At 38.8% G+C, this 20435-nt stretch overlaps 1 protein-coding gene across 4 annotated transcripts in view; it reads left to right on the top strand.

Moving 5' to 3' along the window:
• The window catches only part of FBXW10B (F-box and WD repeat domain containing 10B), a 37169-nt gene that overhangs the window by 9925 nt on the left and 6809 nt on the right, over positions 1 to 20435 (top strand). For 2 of the 4 annotated variants that reach the window (XM_070739723.1, XM_070739724.1), the window contains exons 4-11: positions 1990 to 2117; positions 3135 to 3248; positions 3812 to 3957; positions 4816 to 5019; positions 5221 to 5342; positions 6126 to 6274; positions 8367 to 8509; positions 12594 to 12752. In XM_070739723.1, coding sequence (XP_070595824.1) covers positions 1990 to 2117; positions 3135 to 3248; positions 3812 to 3957; positions 4816 to 5019; positions 5221 to 5342; positions 6126 to 6274; positions 8367 to 8509; positions 12594 to 12752 — 1165 coding nt within the window. The remainder of the gene's footprint in view (positions 1 to 1989; positions 2118 to 3134; positions 3249 to 3811; positions 3958 to 4815; positions 5020 to 5220; positions 5343 to 6125; positions 6275 to 8366; positions 8510 to 12593; positions 12753 to 20435) is intronic. The other 2 variants (XM_070739725.1, XM_070739726.1) reach the window with 2 other exon arrangements.

Raw genomic sequence — 20435 nt, forward strand, 5'->3', positions numbered from 1 at the left:
CCCAACACTACCAATGATGTCTTGCCATTTTCCGAGGTCTCCCCCCCCTCAACTCCCTGCTCGGCTCTTTTTATTCCTTTCCACAAACACAAGGCAGTCTTACCTTGAACTAGGGCATGGGGATAGTGACGCAGAATGGAGGGGAAAGAGGAGGAGGAGGTGGGAGGGAAGCAAACGAGCCTTCATTTTGAGGTGGAGGAGAAACGCCAGAGCCTAGGAAAGGGAGCGGGGGCAACTTATCCCGTTGCCCAATCAGGGCCGTCCGATTCAGGGAGCTTTGAAAAAGAAGCTTCAAGCGAAGCGCTCGTGGCCCCCTTGCCAGCTTTCTAAGCAGAGCTGGTGGCTACTTAGCTTCTGCTGTAGTCTGTGGGTGGCTGCAGATTTCCCCGTTGGGGTGGAACTTTTTCTCCTGCTCTTTCTCACCGTCGTACCTATTGCTTACCTCAGAGCTTATTGCTATTTTTCTCTCTCTCCTCTGTCCTTTCTCCTTCTGGCTTCCACTACCTCTTAATCCTCTTTTTTGAGGCATTTGAAGTTGCTATAGCAAAGGAGGCTGATTCAAGACCGGGAAAAGAGTTACAAGTGCCGAGCTGCCGTGCTGCTCTCCTTCACGCCTCTCTCCCTTGGTAGGTTAGTCACGGCCACCTTTCCTTCCCCCTCCCAGCCACCGAGGAGATCAGCGTGGCAGTTCAGCACTTGCAACTCCCTTCCCCCCCGGTCTTGAATCAATGTCCTTTGCTGTAGCAACCTCAAATGTCGCTGCCAGCAGAAGCTCGGCTTAGCTCCGCAGCATTGACCTAAGAGACAGAAGAGGATGGCAGCGAAGGAAAGTGGGTGTGCGGCGGTGGGAAGGAGAACAGGGTACCTGCGGCAGGGTGACTGCAGTGGCAGTCAGCAGCAGCGGCAGCAGTCTACCTGTAGTCCATCAATAGCGGCTTCTCACGTAGATTGGTAACGGAGGCCAGCGCCAGCCAGCAAACCGCATGGAAAGCCACTGCCACCGGGAGGGCTGCTACTGCCACTGCTGACTGCTACCTAATTGCATTTGGTATATAAGATACACCCAGTTTTTGGCGCACTTTTTTGTGGTAAAAGGATGGGTCTTATACACTGAAAAATATGTTACCTTAGTATTATTAGAGCTCTAAAGCAGAGGTGTCAAACTCAATTTGATTGAAGGTTGTATCAGAGTTGTGTTTGACCTCCATGGGGCAGGGTGGGCGGGGCCAGCTCAATGTCACTCATGTCGAGGGTGCCTGTGATGGCCTGAGTCTCTGCCAGTGACAACAATCTCCTGTTTTTTAGCTTCAATTGCCTCCTATAACCCTCTGCCCCTAAGGGCTGGGGTGATGCAGTGGTTAGAGTGCAGCACTGAAAGCTACTTCAACTAATTGCTAGCTGTAGTTTAGCAGTTCAAATCTCACCACCTGCTCAAAGTTGACCCAGCCTTCCATTCTTCCGAGGTGGGCAAAATGAGGACCCAGATTGTTGGGGGCAATATGCTGATTCTGTAAACTGCTTAGAGAGAGCTTTAAAAGCACTATGATGCGGTGTCTAAGTCTAAATGCTATTGCTGTTGCCAGCGAAAATGGAGTTCGCAAGGCCCTTCCAAACTCAATTTTCACTGGCAGAGGCATCACAAGCCAGTCCTTCGCTGTTCCCAGGGCAGCCCCACAAGCCAGATCTAAGCACCCCATGGCCCGAATCTGGCCCACGGGCCTTGAGTTTGACACTCCTGCTCTAAAGTCTCAGAGATTTTGTTGCTTGCTTAATCTAATTCCTTTATTTAAAAAACCCTCTGATTATTAAATCTGGGATGATTCTGCTTTTACTATAATCAAACTATTTTTAATTTATTGTAACCAGGGAACAAACTGGCAATCTCCGTTGCTACTCTGCTCTTTGACTGGTGGGCCCCATAACTGATGGGGGAAAAAAGAAATAGTAATTTTGGTCAAAATCAATATGTTTTTCTTTTGGATTTTCCAGAAATGTTAGACATGAAAACCTTAGCAAGATGTGCTTCTGTAAGTCCACACTGGAACTTTTTGGTCAGACAACTTAAATGTGACGTAATAGCAAATTATGCCCTCCGAAGTCAGATTTCATTTTTTCAGGTATGTGTAATAGATTCATTTCCTCTTATCCAAGCATTGACATGCATGGAGAAAATTCCTTGTGATTGCCTCATAAAAGAGCAGGACTTTTTATCTTTCAGGGACCAGAGAGCTTCCTTTCCACTTAGTGCTATTGCTTAGCATCTGATAAAGCAGTTTTTAATCTTGACATCTGATCAGTTTAACATCTGGAAGAGCATTCCCATGGAACACATCTGCCTAACTTAATAGGATTATATCTAGCAAATGTTCAATGCCTTGCTATTCATGTGAACATTATACTTCTTCCCAAAGAAGTATTTGTCTTGCATCGTAGGACCTTATAAACGCTCAGTTCCATCCAGTTGCCCCAACTCTGCCTCGAATTAAGGGATTACAGGGTCATAAAAAAGGATTTACAATGATTTTATTCTCTAGTGTGGGTGTTTCTTATCTCCAATTAACAATGGGAATTTTGAATGCAGGATTGGTTTTACCATTAGACAGAGTAAAACAACTGGCCCAGGCAATAATCAGGTATCCTTCCTTCCATGTTTGTATGTTTGTTTGTTTGTTTGTGATCTCCATCTTGTCCAAGATGACTCTGGGTGGATTACAAACATTAAAACTACCACATATTAAACTAATAATGAAAACATAGCAACAGCAATACTTATTAAACTTATATACTGCTTTATAGTGCTTTATAGCCTTCTCTAAGTGGTTTACAGCATCAGTATATTGCCCCCAACAATCTGGGTGATGTGGAAAACTTGATGAGGCCACAATTATACCTTACTCCCCAAAGGCTTGTTTTCTCGCTCTGAATTAGATGGCTTGTTTCAAAATGATGTCAGTGTCAAAATCTCCCTACACCATTAAATACAATAGATTGAGCAAAGGCATCTCTAAATTTGACCTTTCGCAAACAAATGTTTCTTGTATTTTTGTAGCAATTTGGATTTACCTTTTCAGGAACATATTTAAGGAACTGCAGTACACTGTATTATGAATTTTTAATTTTGCTATCTGTTGCAGGGTTTATGTCCTAAAGGAGCAATTTCCACCTTTGCCAGAATAGTAAAGATTGCTATTCCTCGCATAACATCAAATGGTGATATAATCCTAACGAAAACTAAGAAGCAGTTTAAGGTAGATTGTGAATGCTTTTCCTTCTTGGAATTCCATGAACTGATTGATGGGAATTGCAGGATATTACATAGTTATTGTGTATGGGTGGCAGAGCCTAGTTGATTGTGCATGGGCTTGTGAGCTAAGCATGGATAAATTTAATTTTTACTTGCATGAGAGACAACCAAGGAATTCTAAGGCTGCAGATTAAATCAGAAAACCAAATCCTGGTAGATTTTAGTGGCAAATTACTTCTGTGCTATTGTCCTGAAACCTTCATGAATGAGTCCAGCACCTTAGTCTCAAGGCATTTTGATGATACGTTTTCACTGTTATGTGGCAGATGGAAACTATCAAACATAGAAAGGTGGAGTTTTGCTGCCCTCAACTGTACTGTTTCTCTTTCCAAAGGGAGAGATGTCATTGTATAATTATGGGAATAAGTATATCTTTTTGTTCTGGTTATGCTGCTAAGGAGGAGAAGATTTGGGAAGAGAAAGTAACTCAGCCAGCTGAACTGGGAAGTGAGAAAGGGAAGGCAAATAACATACCTGGAAATATGTCACTGTTTGCTTTGCTTGAAGGAATTTGACCAGCAGCAAACTCCAAGTCAAACTGAAGAAGCTGAACTCATGCAGAAAGCATATCATGGCCAGGAGACAGAAACTGTCAAGTTAGAAGAAAGGAATATCTTCTGCAGTAGTTACAATGTTCGTATTGTAATAAATAGGTATGCGTCTAAGATAGAATATATTTACTTTCATCCAATTCTATTCATCTTGCCATGGACCCAGGTTCTGAATGAGCAGAAGGGAAAACAGAACAGAGAAAGTCTTTTAGGTGACTTGCCAAGGGACTAAACATTCTAATTAGTGATATCTGGCTGCTCCCTATAAGAGACTTGCTTTGCCACTATTTTCCTTGCTGGAAATAACATCTGTCTTCTGTAAGACTCCCATGTAGGAAATATACTATGGAACCTTAAATCTTAGACTAGCTGACAACTTTGACCTGGATCTTGAAAAGGTAAAGGTAAAGGTTTTTTCTGTCCAGACTCTAAGGAGTGGTGCTTATCTCTGTTTTTTAACCAAGAGAGCCAGCATTATTTGAAGACATTTCCAAAGTCATGTGACCAGCATGGATATACACCAAGGTGCAGAGAATCTAATACCTTCCCAGTGGTACCTATTTATCTACTCACATTTGCATGCTTTTGAACTGCTAGGTTTGCAGGTGTTGGTGCAAGTAATGAGAGCTCACCCTGTTGCCTGGTGCTTGGGTCTCAAACCTGGGCTGTCAGCTTTCCAGCTGACAAGCTCAGTGTTGAACCATTGAGCCATCTACCTGAAAGTAAAACGGATAAATGCCCAAGAAACCACATGTGTGTGTGTGGCTGAAACATGAATCAGGATACAGTACAACTCATCAACTCACCCATAAAAATGGTTCAAACATATAATTCCACAGCACATGGAAGAATTATTGTTTGCACCCCACCAGTGGAAACAAGGAAAGGGGAATGTAGAAATTACAGTATGTCTATTAAAGTAAATCAGGTTCCTAATTTAATGTTTGTTTTCTACTTCAGTCAGGATGCCAATCGAGTGATTCATAGCACTACTGGAAGGTTATTGGCCTTTGGTTCTTTAGATAGAAAAGTCCGCCTTATAGATATGGAGAAGCTTAAAAACGTACCTCCTGTCTTCTTTGGGCATACTGGTAGTGTCAGATCCTTGTATCTCCATGAAGACAGAGGATTCCTCCTGAGTGGCAGCTATGATCTCAGTATCAGGTGAGAGCCTTTAATGCCCTTTTTTAAACAGAACAGTTTAATTGCCTTTTTCAGGAGTCAGTTTCTATTTGTGGGTTGGGGGGTCTTGAATGCTGATGCAGCAACAACGAAGACCAACTTGTTTTATTCTAGTTTTATTCTAGCCTTTTCTGTACCCATTTGTATGGTGTTTGTTTACTTTTCTGTTGAACTCTTTTTTAGAATGTGGAACATCAGAAAAGGGACCTGCGTGAAGATTTTTCTGGGTCATAAAGGGAATATCACATGCTTGGATGTGTGCAAGACCAGATTTGTGTCTGGGTCCAAAGACTGCACAGTAAAATGTGAATATCAGCTTTAATCCCTCTTAGAAAAAGTGGGGGTGGGGAATCCATGACTTCAGCGAAAATGCTAAAGTTGGTAATGTACGAACATTAGTAAATTGTATGATAAAAGAAGATTCACCTGATAATGAGCCAACCATGATTTTTCCCACTATATAACAGAAGCATGTTCTCAGCCGAAGGGCTACACCAAAAATCAGTGGGACCATTTTTTTTTTGTGCTTAAAAATCGTACCTGGTTAACTTTTTAGCCATGGTGGCTCAATGGTTAGAAACATAGAAACATAGAAGTCTGACGGCAGAAAAAGACCTCATGGTCCATCTAGTCTGCCCTTATACTATTTTCTGTATTTTATCTTAGGATGGATATATGTTTATCCCAGGCATGTTTAAATTCAGTTACTGTGGATTTATCTACCACATCTGCTGGAAGTTTGTTCCAAGGATCTACTGCTCTTTCAGTAAAATAATAGAATGCATTGGTGAAGGCTACTTGTACTCCTTGCCAACTTGGATATCATATTCTGAACCACTCACTTACAAAGGTTGAACGTAGCAAGGAATGTCACTGCATTTTTCAAAAAGATAAAACAAAATTCAGTGAATATGGATAAATCACATCCTTCTGTTAAATGTATTGTTCACCCGTTTTTTATCTATAACTTCCCAGATAAGTCTCACTCATGTTTTTCTATCTTGAACTGAGCAGCATTGAAACGCAACTTCTGAGTAAACAGGATGAGCAATGTGCTAAGAAATTACTACATCTTCTGTTTCTTACAGTGTGGGACATGAAAACTGGGCGATGTATTAAAACTTTTACACACAAAGATTATGTTTGGGCTGCTAAAATGAATGAGGTTTATGTTGTGAGTTCCTGTGACAAGGGCCTTGTAAAAGTTTGGCATGCTGAGTCATATGCACTAATCAAGGTATGAATCTTCCAAAAGAGTCTGGCACAATTTCTTTCACATTTAAACTCAGGTAAGTAACCAACAGTTGTAATTGTACCTACAAGCTGACAGGAGTACCAGAAGAAACAGAAAATTCTTAAAATATATTTCAATGCAAAATTCTCTTAGGCATTATGCTATAAATTACCGTATTTTCAGACTATAAGATGCAATGGTGTATAAGGCTCACCAAGATTTCCACGAGGTAAGGAAAAAAAAGTTTTTGTTCTTCCTGGCCCCCAGGAGCACACTGCAAGCCTCCCCAATTTTCTGTGTGCCCCTCCCTTTTGGCAAAAATGGACCAATTTGTTCATTCATTTTCACCTGTTTTTTCAAAAAATAGCACATGCATAGCGTTTGGGAGGCCTACAAGTGTGCTCCTCGGGGCTGGGGGAAGGCAAAAATGACCCAGTTTGTGCACAAAATGGCCTGTTTCTTACCCATTTTTCAGCAACTGGATTACTTTTGCTTTCTTCAAGCCCCCAGCAGCACTCTACAGGCCTCCCTAACCACCTGCACACCCATTTTTTGTGAAAAAACTGGCCCATTTTTTGCAAAAATAGGACGCTCCAGGAGGCCAAAAATGGCTGTATTCGGTGTATAAGATGCACCATTTCCACCCTCTTTTAGGGGGGAAACAGTGTGTCTTATACTCTGAAAAATATGTAGATATGCCCAGGAGAGATTGCTCTTAGCCCTGAATCAATTCCACTAGTAATTTAAATCATGTTCAGTCCCCTTTAAAGTGGTATAAAGTCTGTCTTCATTACTGTTATTTATCACAAAGCTGGCTGGATAGTCCTATAACATTGTGTAAATTATTACTTTGGAAATAACTAACCCCCCTAACCCCCAACATTTTACCTTTAGACTATCCACGGTTGACCTCTCCAGATTCCTAAGAGGTCAGTAAGAGGCGTGTATGTGCACTAGCGTGCCTTCCGTCCCCTGTCCTATTGTCTCTCCTATATCTGCTATGTCTTTTCTTCTATTCTTTCTTTGATATATTTTACTACAACTATATCCTCTATAACCTTCATTGTGTATCGGACAAAATAAATAAATAAACAAACAAACAAATAAATAAATAAATAAAAAATAATATTGGAATATTGTTTGTAGAGTTTGAGATTCCCATGATACTCTATAATTTCATGTACTGTACTAGAAAAGTTTTCAAGCAAACAAACAAATTTCCCCAAAATAATTTAAAACAGTGACTTGATTGTCAAAAACAAGTGAAAAGTTTTTAAAGTTTCATCTTGGAATCTTACAACCTATTGTAAAACCAAAATGTTAAGTCTTGAATTTACTAAAAAAAGAAAAAAGAAAAGCAGAATTTAATTCTTGTATCAGAGCAACCGAAATACCATCTTCTCTATTTTTCCTCTAGCAAAGTCAATGGTTAATATGCCTGCCAAAGGGTTCATTGTTCTTTAGCAATGCTTGTTCTTCTCAAATGTAATTCATTTTACATGTAACATCTCTTGTGAGAATAAGCATATACTTCGTGAGACATCCTCTGGGGATATTTTTTATTAACTCTGTTACTGAAATACATCATGATGGGATAGAGATACTAATGGCCAATATTATACAACATTACTATTTATACACCAAACTTGGCAACTTACTAGCTTGGAAATTCTGAGGGTTGAAGTCAATATATTTTAAAGTTGATAAAAGTGATTCATATTCTTTTATTTCAGTTTAAGGATTTGTTACTGGATCTTACATCTAACTTTTTAATTTAGTACAGGGAATATCTGATAAACATTTTACACACAATAAATAATAATTATTCAAAGCTTTAGAAATGCTTCTTATACCATATTCTGAGTAGGAAGAAACAACAGTATATTTGTTATTTTGTAATCCAATAAAGAGGCTAGCCTTAGTGATATTTGGGAGAGAGGTAGCAAAAGAAATCTGTGGAAAGCCTTTCACACTTTTTGCTTCAAAATTTACTGGCAGAGTAAATAATCAGTTACAATGAAAGAATACCTGAAACTATATTAAAAGTACTCAAAGATAAACCTTCCCCCCTCTCTTCCTCCTCCACCTTTTACAGGTTTTAGAAGGTCACCGAGGTGGTATAACATGTTTGTCATTTGATGAGTGGCATCTTTTGACAGGAAGCACTGATGGATATATTTTGGCATGGAGCATGGTGGGAAAACACAAGCGGTGCCTAATGGCTTTCAGACATCCCAAGTAAATCTTTTTAATATAAAATACATTTTGCATTTTAAACTCGACCAATCACTCCATTAAAGAACCATTGGGAAGTGAATCAAATGTAAAAAGCTAAACTGGATCTGTCATATACTCCTGTTTTATGGTCTTTGTTTTGTGTTTGTATGTTTTGTCTTTTTAATTGCATTATAAATAAAAATGTTTTAATAAAAATAAATAAATAAATAAATAAATAAATAAATAAATAAAAAAGAACATTTGGAAAACTACAGGAGGAGCTATTTTGAAACCATGAAAGAGGGAGATTAACCTTGAAACCACTTTGGTATGAAGGAAGTCATCTTCATTCTGGCTGAATGAAAGATGCAGTCAAGGTCATGATCCAGAGACTGGAGACTGGAACCAGATGAGAAAAACAGGAAGAGGGTAAGCTTTTAATTCAGAGGCCATCTGATTCAGGAATTATACCAATCTTGACTCTGACTATGGTTCTGATGCTTCTGGAAGAAGAGGCCTGCAATATAGGAGTATTAAAATCAGATGGAGGTCATGGCCACTAAATATATATATATAATATAAATATAAATTATCTTTGCAAAGGAAGCTGATAGACCATTGACTAGAATCTCCCTGCCTACTACTTCGCATTGAAACAGTTAATTGATAACTGTTTAGTAGTAACTGAGGGATCTTGGAGTCCTGGTGGACAGCCATTTAAATAGGAGCCAGCAGTGTACAGCAGCTGCCAAAAAAGCCAACACAGTTCTAAGCTACATAAACAGGGATAGAATCAAATCACTTAAAATATGAATACCATTTTATAATGTCTTGGTAAGGCCACACTTGGAATAGTGCATTCAATTTTGATCACAATGTAAAAAATATGGAGATTCTAGAAAGAATGCAGAGAAGAGCCACAAAGATGATTAGGGGACTGGAGGCTAAAACATGAAGAATGGTTGCAGGAACTGGGTATGTCTGGTTTAAGGAAAAGAAGGATGAGGGGAGACATGATAGCAGTGTTCCAGTATCTCAGTGGCTGCCACAAACAAGAGGGAATGATGCTATTCTCCAAAGCACCTGAGGGAGAACAAGAAGCAATGGGTGGAAACTAAACAAAGAGAGAAGTAACTTAGAACTAAAGAGAAGTTTCCTGACAGAATAATTAATCATTGGATCAACTTGCCTCCAGAAGTTGTGAATGCTCTAACTCTGGAAGTTTTTAAGAAGAGGTTGGATAACCATTTGTCTGAAGTGGTGTAGGGTTTCCTGCCTAAGCAAGGAGTTGGATTAGAAGACCCCCAAGGTCCCTTCCAAGTCTACTAATCTATTGTATTCTCTAATTCGTCTCTAAACAGGAAAAAGATATTTCTTTTAATCTATCATCACTTTGTTTCAGTAAAATGGTGCAATAATCTTTTCTCTGCATCACATTTTCTCTCTACTCCGAGTTATTGCTCCTTTTTTGTTAGCATTTAGAATAAGATGCCACTGGCACACAGGATTGAAACCAATATGAATTATTAATTCAGGCAGCTCCTGAATATTACCCAGCAACTCCTAAGTGGATATTCCCTTTGGGGGCCATAACCTACTCAACCTTGTGGACAAAGGACAGGCTAATTAGATACCAACAGATTTTAGATGAAAATAATGACTTATTACCCAAACAGATCCTGATGACCAGGGGAATTAAGTTGGATTGGATAAATTATCCAATTCAAATCAAAATTTAAGGAAGATAAAAAATACTTCGGTTTCCAAAATTATAATGAGCTTGACAAGATCCTCCTGGGATCAGAGGTTAAAATTATATCTAAAATTTATAGTTTACTTCTTAAACAACTAATGGTAGAGGAGCAAATTAAACCATCAATGATAGCATGGGCCCAAAATTTCAGTTACCCCATATACTTAAACGAATGGGAGAAATTCTGGAACTTAAACTCTAAACTTACATTGGCAACTCCGTACAAAGAAAATCTTTATAAGATGGTTTACCGTTAGCACCTTCCACCAGCACATATAGCAAAGATGTTCCCCAATATCTCACCTCTTTGTTGGAAATGTAAAAAAACAATTGGAACGTACTATCATTGCTGGTGGACATGTCCAATAGCAAAAAAATGCTGGAGGAAAATTAAACAAACCATTCACTTAAAACCTGAAATGTTTAATTTTGCATATCCTGACCGCAGCCAGAATACTATATGCCCAATACTGGAAGGGAAATAATACCCCATCTACTTTACACCTCATAAATAAAATACATGAATGTGCAGAACTAACAAAAATGACCTATGAACTGCATGACAGAGACACATCAGACTTCTACCCAGCCTGGGATCATTGGTATGATTGGCTGAAACATTACAAATATTCCAAATAAAAATTAATTAAAATTGACAAGTTCTCTTTCACCTTTCTTAGAAATATTCCAAAAGAGACAAATCTGAAATATATACAAGAGAAACTGCAAACCTATCGATAGATGGCTATCCAAAAACCTTTAGGAACATTATAAACTAAAACAGCTAGAAATAATCTTTAAAGTTGCAACTTAGCGGTCAACAATATAGTTGACAAATCAATAGTAAAGATCTTTGGATGGTATCATTACAATTCTATAGAGTTTAAATTTGATTATATAAGTTCCAAATATACGCAAAATAAGAATGAAAATGTAAATTATGTTAATCTCAATTTATATATGTTATCCCTACTTAATGATAAATTAATATATATCAACTCGATATATCCATGAAAATCACTTTATAGTCATAGCATTAAGTTTTTACTTTTGTGATGTGTACCACCTAGTTTACATCTTGGAAATGCTCGTTTAAAATGTTTTGTTATGTCTTATGTGTTATGTTTGTTTGCTTGTTTTCTTCTTTATAATCAATATATATATCAACCCTACCGCAGTCAGGCGGTAGGGAAAGCAAGTAGGATGCTTGGCTGCATAGCTAGAGGTATAACAAGCAGGAAGAGGGAGATTATGATCCCGCTATATAGAATGCTGGTGAGACCACATTTGGAATACTGTGTTCAGTTCTGGAGACCTCACCTACAAAAAGATATTGACAAAATTGAACGGGTCCAAAGACGGGCTACAAGAATGGTGGAAGGTCTTAAGCATAAAACGTATCAGGAAAGACTTAATGAACTCAATCTGTATAGTCTGGAGGACAGAAGGAAAAGGGGGGACAAGATCGAAACATTTAAATATATTAAAGGGTTAAATAAGGTCCAGGAGGGAAGTGTTTTTAATAGGAAAGTGAACACAAGAACAAGGGGACACAATCTGAAGTTAGTTGGGGGAAAGATCAAGAGCAACATGAGAAAATATTATTTTACTGAAAGAGTAGTAGATCCTGGGAACAAACTTCCAGCAGACGTGGTAGATAAATCCACAGTAACTGAATTTAAACATGCCTGGGATAAACATATATCCATCCTAAGATAAAATACAGAAAATAGTATAAGGGCAGACTAGATGGACCATGAGGTCTTTTTCTGCTGTCAGATTTCTATGTTTCTATGTTTCTAATAAAATTTTCTATTAAAAAAAAAAGGAAATGGTTCACATAGACGCTTATCTCAATGAATTAGGGAATAGAATAGTCAGGCTTGAAATATTCTGTTATTATGGCCAATCACAATAAAAGTAGCTTTAGCCATTTTGTGGAATTAACTTTATGATCTAGTCTATAATAGGACTGACATCAGTCTTATAAATCTGTGCTGTGTGGCTTTCTCCTTCATCAAATAAGGAATCCATTTCAGAACATACTTTGAAATTCTGCATCATAGAGCTTGTTCTGTCTCTGTACTACATCTAAGTTAAATATATATACTTAATTTTGGATGAAAAGTTAATCCTATCCTAATACTTATGCTCTAGAATGGTGATAGATATACTGTATGATGATGCAGAATTTTTTTTTCTTTCAATACTGTAGGCTTTTAAAATATTTGTTGATAATTTTAAGTATATTAAGTAAACATTACTGCATTAAAATTTGCTCTGAAATAATATAACGTATCAACTTTATTAAAAAGATAACCATTTGTTTTTAATTGCTGATCTTTCCTATAGGGATGTTCTGTCTCTGGCCTTTGTTTATCTCAGAGTCATCAGTGGCTGTGCTGATGGGAAGATACGTATATTTAACTTCTTCTCTGGAAACTGTCTGAGGGTTATGAGAGCAAACAGCAGAGGTGACCCAGTGCTGTCCCTCTGTATTTTAGAAAACAGGTATGTGAAAAGTTCTTATTTCTAATTCAATAATAGTAATGGCAATGAAAGAAGTGATATATGGAAATGCTATGAATCCAACCTTCCCCAAGCACCATAGTCTTGAATTATAGATACTTAAAAGTAAGTTTAGTTAAAATTGATGGGTGTTACCTCTGAGGTACATATTTTTAAAGTCTGGCTATTAATGATGCATTGACCTTCCATGTACACTTTCAAGCAAAATAACTCAAGATAACAAATCAATGTAACTTAAACTGAGGCCTTTGAGGAATTTTTTATTTATTGTTTCCTTCTATTAAAAGTTCCAGAATTTAGTCTTCTCGTGTAAACTTGAAAGTCAATTTGGATTTTTCTCCTTAAAAAATACTTATTACCGAATTTCAAAAATAGTTAAGTGTTCCGTTCAGTAGCTATTATTTCCAAAGAAAAAATGGTAGATTTCTAAAATCCTGCCTTCATTGTATTGTTTTTTCAGTTGTTTTCTATTGAATATTTTTTCGTTAAGAAAAAATCATACTGTATCCCAAACTAAATTAAAAATATAACTCTTCCTCTAACAGAATTGACAATGTACATACCTTAGACCAGTGTTTCCCAACCTTAGCAACTTGAAGATATTTGGACTTCAATTCCCAGAATTCCCCAGCCAGCATCCAAATATCTTCAAGTTGCCGAGGTTGGGAAACACTGCCTTAGACAGCCGCCATGATGGTGCCGCAGTATTACACTAATTATTAATATAAATAGACCATCCAATTTAATTTGAAGTTTCTCTCTCATCTTTACAGATCACAAATACCCATGCTAAGCTTACATATTTACATTTCACGTGTACATTGTGGAAAATGTAGCTATGAGGAAAGCTATTTAGAACCAATTTAACTACAGGTCTTCAGATTTTCCTGATCATTGGGAGGGGATTTTCCATTCCACAAGAAGCTGAAATACTGTATATTTGGTAGGCAGATAGTTATAGGCTTTGGAATTCCTTGGATAGAACAAGACAAGGATATTCTTTGCCACCATTGTTCTTTGTTGAAAAATTAAATGATTTTGTTGTGATAGCACGATTTTAGAGTTAATAATGATAAAATGAAGATGCTAACAAAAAGGAGAATAAAAATAATGATAGAACCTGAGATTGAGATTTTCAGATTGAGAAAAAAATAAAAAGAATTACAAGTATATGTTATCTCAAACTAATTATACTAAAGTTTCAAGAAGGATATATTAAGATGGGGGAAATTGTCATTGGGATAAAAATTTAATTTAATCTCAGTGGGACTCAGTACGGCTTACAACAGTAAATAATACATACAATATCACAAAATTCAAATACTAGCTAATAAAGAACAGTAAAACTATAATACAGTAATCCCTCGCTCCTTTGCAGTTCATCTTTTGCGGATTCGCTACTTCACGGGTTTTCAAAGGGGGCTTAAATCCATTGAAAATTTTAAATCCATTAAAAATTCATAAAATTCTTCTACAGTACTACTGTATTCTATTAAAGAAACTGGTAGGATATCACATGTAGTTCCAGCTGAGAAACATTATAGAATGACTGTTTAATGCAAAGGGTGGGGTTTAAAAGTCCAAATACTTGTTAAATACATTAAAAAAATATCTTTCCTCTACTTCACGGAAATTCATTTTTCACGGGTGGTCTTGGAACGCATCCCCTGTGAAAAACAAGGGATTACTGTAAACCCAATGAATCATCCAATTAAATATACATGCACACAGAATCAGTTATAATTTGGCTGTGATAAGATGTTACATTCACGGCCCCCAGCCCTGTCAGCAAAGCCAAGTCTTCATGGCCTTTTGGAAAAACAGTAGGGTGGGAGCAGTATGGACATCAGGTGGCAGTTGGTTCCATAAGGTTGGGACAGCCACAGTGAAGGGCCTGCCCAGCGGGCCCCTCAACCTGCATTATTTAGTCAACGTGACCTGGAGAAAGCCAACTCCTTGTGATCTAATAGGTCTCTGGGAGGTATGTGGCAGGAGACGGTCTCATAAATAGTCTATTCCTAAGCCAGGTAAGGCTTTATAGATAATAACCAACACCTTGAATTGTGACTGGAGACCAATTGGCAGCCAATGCAGCATGTGGAGCTTTGGTGTTATATGGGTGTATCTAGGTACACCTATACCAACTCGTGCAGATGCATTCTGGACTAACAGTAGTCTCCAAATATTCTTCAAGAGTAGCCCCATGTAGAGCGTGTTGCAATAATCAAGATGAGAGATGATGAGAGCCTTTGTGACCCTGCACAGAGCCTCCTGGTGCAAATAGGGCCTCAACTGGTATACCAGGTGAACCTGGGCAAAGATCCCCCTGGCCACAGCCAAGAGATGGTGGTCAAGACTTAGCTGTGGATCCCGGAAGATAGCCAAATTACAGACTCTTTCTGAAGAGGTTAATCCTCCCCCTGAACAATTGATGGACAGATGGAATGGTCCTTTGAAGGAAATGCTCAGAGCCATTTGGTTTTGTCAGGGTTGAGCTTGAGCCTGTTTGCTCCCATCTAGACCCTTACAGCTTCCAGGCACCGCCACATCACATCAACCACTTCAGTGAATTAGCATGGGGGATGGAGATGTATAACTGGGTATCATCAGCGTACTGGGTATCATCTCACCTAGTGGTTTCATGTAAATGTTAAATAGTATAGAGGAGAGGACGGACCACTGAGGCATCCCAAAAAGTAGGGGCCTAGGGATGGGCCTCTGTCCCACCACTAACACCGACTGTGAACGACCAGAGAGGTAGGAGAAACACCGTAGAACAGGTGTTCTCACTCCCTACCCCTCTAGACGTTGAAGAAGGATAGCATGGTCGATGGTATTAAAGGCTGATGAGAGGTCAAAAAGCACCAGGATAGAGGAATGACCCCTATCCCAGGCCCACCAGAGATCATCCATCAGCATGACCAAAGCAGTTTCCATGCCATGACCAATCCTGAAACCAGACTAAAAAGGGTCAAGGGCTTCATCCAAGGACTGTCCTAGTTGTAGCGCTACCACCTTCTCTACAACCTTACTCAAGGAGAGTAGGTTGGAGAATGGCTTAAAGTTCTTCAACTTGGCTGGATCCAGGGGCATCTTGAAGAGGAGACGTACAACCGCTTTTTCAGCGGCTGCAGAAAAGAACCCACATTTAAGGAAGTGTTAATGAATGCCTGGATCCATCCGTGTGTCCAGTAAACAGATGGAGGAATTCACAGCTCCCATGGTCTTGTCCACTTCATCAGGTGTTACCAGGTCAAATTCATCCCATACAAAAGACTAAGACCTGTTCCTGCCATCTCGGTCTGAATTGCCCAATTGGAGTCCAGGTCATTCTGAATCTGAGTGATTTTATCCGCAAGAAACTGAACAAATTCCTCAGCTCTAACCTGTAAGGCCTCCACCGTTTCCTCCTTGTTTAGAAGGGAATGGGTCACACTAAACAGGGCGGCTGGTCAGGAATTTGCAGATGCAATAAGCGGGAAAATGTGTATATGTTGCTGCCTCTATTGCCACAAGGTAAGTCTTAATAAAAGCTCTTAGCAGTGTTCAGTCTGATTCAGAGTTAATGGACTTCCATTTTCACTCTAGGCATCTCTTTCAACGTCGAGTTTCTTAGTAAACTGAGGAGATCTCTGGGATCTACTGCTTTGAGGAGGCTGCAAAGGCGCAATCCGGTCTAGAGCCCCCGATGCAGCTTTATTCCAGGCAGATGCTAGGGAGGCTGCCGAGTTGTGGACAAACGAGTCGGATATTTCCCCAGGAATACCTTCTGAGTCCATTAGGCGCCTGGGGCTGAACCATTTAATTGACTCTGCCTCCCTGCGGTGGAAGATTTGCCTTTCAAAGTCCAGCCTCAGCAGGAAGTGATCTGACCATGACAAGGGTGTGATGTCTATATCCCTTAACATCATTCTTTCATTGCCGCATGAGAAACACTAGGTTGAGTGTGTGACCCTTTTTATGAGTCGGACCCTGGTTGCCATGGAAGCCATGAACTGCACCGCATCAGAGGACCCCCCCGAGCGATGGTAGATTAAAGTCTCCAAGGACCATGAGCCTGGGAAACTCCACTGCCAGCCCGGCGACTGCCTCAAGCAGTGCAGGCAGGGCTGTTGCCACAAGGTTGGGAGGCAGATATGTTAACAATAGGCCCAACTGAACCACTGAGTCCAATCTCAAAATGAGAGACTCACACCCGACAATCTCAGAGGCAGGGATTCAGGATGCAAAGTAGTGAAGAGAACTGGGATGGCCTGATCTGAAATTGCACTTTGCAGCCTACTGTTTGGTTTGAATGAAAGAATAGATATTCTTGAGAAATAAGAGAAAGTTAGAACTATCTGAGATATGGATAGAATGATTTTTTATAATATGATGAAGTTGAGGTTAATGTTTTAAAAATCATTATATTAGGTTTATTGAGGATATGGAATAGATAAAATTCAGGCTGTGTCTGAAAATGCCTTTTGTGAAATACCAGACAGAAATGGTTAACTGTTTGAGAGTTATTAAAACAAAAGCACAGAATATATTAAAACAAAAGCACAGAATATATAAGATGTGGTCAAAGAAGGAATTGACCACACACAGAGAGATTTAGTTTCCAACAGTTTTCATCTGTAGAGTTAAGAGAAAGATTTAAAGTAAACAAAAGGATATTAGGAATTGAACAATATAAGACAGAATTATGTGAAAATATTGAACATTATACACCTAATTTCTAAAAATATATGTATTTTACTGAAACTTCAAACGGGAAGAACAAGTTAAAGAATAAACAAAGAAATAACTAAAGGCCAACCTGGGTTTGTCAAAAACAGATCAAGCCAGACTAATCTTATTGCTTTCTTTGACAAATTTACTTCAACTTCAGTAAGTCATTTGATCAGGTAGACCATAACCTACTAATAGACAAAGTAGAAAAATGTGGGTTAGACAGCATCCAGCAGATGGATTTGTAACTGGCTGACCAACCTCACTCAATATTTAATCCTTAATGGAATTGCATCTACATGGAGGGAAGTATGCAGTGGAGTGCCCAAAGGCTCTGGTTTAGGCCTCTTCAGTGTCTACATCAATGACTTGGATCGAGATAGATGAGGAACTCATCAAATTTGCAAATGACTCCAGGCTAGCAGGAATAACCAAAATTGTGGATGATAGGCTTAAGATACAGAAGGATCTTGACAGACTGAGCATTGGGCACTATCTAACAAAATGAAATTCAATAGTGAAAAATGTAAGGTTAATATTTAAGCAAGAAAAATAAAATGCACAGGTATGGTGGTACCTTGCTCAATAGTAGTAACTGTGAGAGGGATCTTGGAATTCTAGTGGACAACCATTTAAATATGAGCCAGCAATGTGCAGCAGCTGCTAAAAAAGCAAACACAGTTCTAGGCTGCATAAATAGAGCGATAGAATCAAGATCATGTGAAGTGTTAATACCAGTTTATAATGCATTGGTAAGGCCACACTTGGAATACTACATTCAGTTTTGATCCAGACAATATAAAAAAGATGTTGGGACTCTAGAAAGTGCAGAGAAGAACAACGAAGATGATTAGGGGACTGGAGGTTAAAACGAAGAATGGTTGCAGGAACTGTGTATGTCTATTTTAAGGAAAAGAAGGACTAGGGAGACATGATGGCTGTGTTCCAATATCTCAGAGGCTGCCACAAACGAGGGAGTGAAACTATGTACCTGAAGGCAAAACAAGAAGCAATGGGTGGAAACTAATCAAGGAGAGAAGCAACTTAGAATAGGGAGAAATTTCCTGACAGAACAATTAATCAGTGGAACAATATGCCTCCAGAAGTTGTGAATGTTCCAACACTGGAAGTTTTAAAGATGTTGGATAAACATTTGTCTGAAGTGTATGATAAAATGGTCTATGTATTCCTAAAGATAGTTCTATGAGTCTTCGAACAGTTCATCCCTTATTCCTGCTTGCTTGCTTCAGAGGATAGATCATCCTGAAGAAAATGTATGTGTTCATTAAGAGTTGACACTGACTTGATAGCTTATATTCATATTAAAGTTGTCATAATGATTAAAAAAATGGTCTAAGTATTTCAATTATAATACAGTGGTACCTCGAGATACGAGTTTAATTCGTTCCGGACCTGGGCTCTTAAGTCGAGCAGCTCTTATCTCGAACGACTTTTCCCCATAGGAATTAATGTAAATAATTTTAATTGGTTCCAGCCCGCAAAAAACTCACAAAGTTAGTCTAAATTATGCAGAAAGACATGTTTTTAATGAAGAAATGTACATGTACATATAAATGAATAATGAAGTTTCTTTCACTTAACTTGTAAACTTTCTTAAACTTTTAAATTTACATATGTTCAACTTCTCTGCCACCCAATCCTGTAGGACAGAGGTCCCCAACCCTTTTTGCACCAGGGACCGGCTTTAAGCGATCAAGAGAGGAATGGGTGAATGAATGGACGGAGGGTGGGAAGGAAGGAAGGAAAGAGGGAAGGGACAGGAACAGAGGAAGGAAGCAAGGAAACTTATGAAAGGGGAGAGTAAGAGAGGAATGAGTGAAGGGAGGGAGGGAGGGAAGAAGGTGGGAAGGAGAAAGAAAAGAAGAAATAGAGGAAGGGAAGGTAAAAGAGAGAAAGAAAAAGAGCAAGAAAGAAAGAAAGAAAGGGGGAAGGGACAGGAACAGAGGAAGGAAGCAAGGAAACTTATGAAAGGGGAGAGTAAGAGAGGAATGAGTGAAGGGAGGGAGGGAGGGAAGAAGGTGGGAAGGAGAAAGAAAAGAAGAAATAGAGGAAGGGAAGGTAAAAGAGAGAAAGAAAAAGAGCAAGAAAGAAAGAAAGAAAGAAAGAAAGGGGGAAGGGACAGGAACAGAGGAAGGAAGCAAGGAAACTTATGAAAGGTGAGAGTAAGAGAGGAATGAGTGAAGGGAGGGAGAGAGGGAAGAAGGTGGGAAGGAGAAAGAAAAGAAGAAATAGAGGAAGGGAAGGTAAAAGAGAGAAAGAAAAAGAGCAAGAAAGAAAGCTGCAAGCCCCCCCCCCCCCCGAGCCCCCCAGGCCGGCTGCAACCTTTTAAAACACGCGCGCCGCTTCGCAGCTGTCTCCTGAAGCCAAACGCGGAAGTTAGCGTTTGGCTTCAGGAGACAGCTCCTTGGCGCTTGTATCTCGAATTTGGGCTTGTAAGTAGAACAAAAATATCTCTCCCCTCCCAGCTCTTATCTCGAGTTGCTCTTAAGTAGAGCAGCTCTTATGTCGGGGTTCCACTGTATACAGATGGATCAATGGTTGAAAGGAAAATATGTGCTTGAAAGGAGTGGACTTCACATTATGTTAAAACTTTCTGAAATGTAAAAAGGTGCTAAAATTATATTGGCAATATGGTAAGTCTGAATGGTCATTTTATAATGCTTGATGGAAGTGAAAAAAATTAGAAAAATCGGATTAAATATCCACAATGATACCAGAAATTTAATTAAATATTAATGCAGAACTGAAATATCAATATATTTACAATTGCTGCAAAGAAAATTATAAGTTCTTTAGATCTCCTTTTTCTTTTTCTTTTCTCTTATTTCCTATTCTTTTCTTTAAATTTGTATTGTTTTTAATTTGTAAAATGTTCTCAGTAAAAATTAATTTTAAAAGATTTCCCTGATGAAAGAATTAATTGATTACTTG

The sequence above is a fragment of the Erythrolamprus reginae genome, chromosome 2 (genome assembly GCF_031021105.1).
Source record: "Erythrolamprus reginae isolate rEryReg1 chromosome 2, rEryReg1.hap1, whole genome shotgun sequence".
NCBI lineage: Eukaryota > Metazoa > Chordata > Lepidosauria > Squamata > Dipsadidae > Erythrolamprus > Erythrolamprus reginae.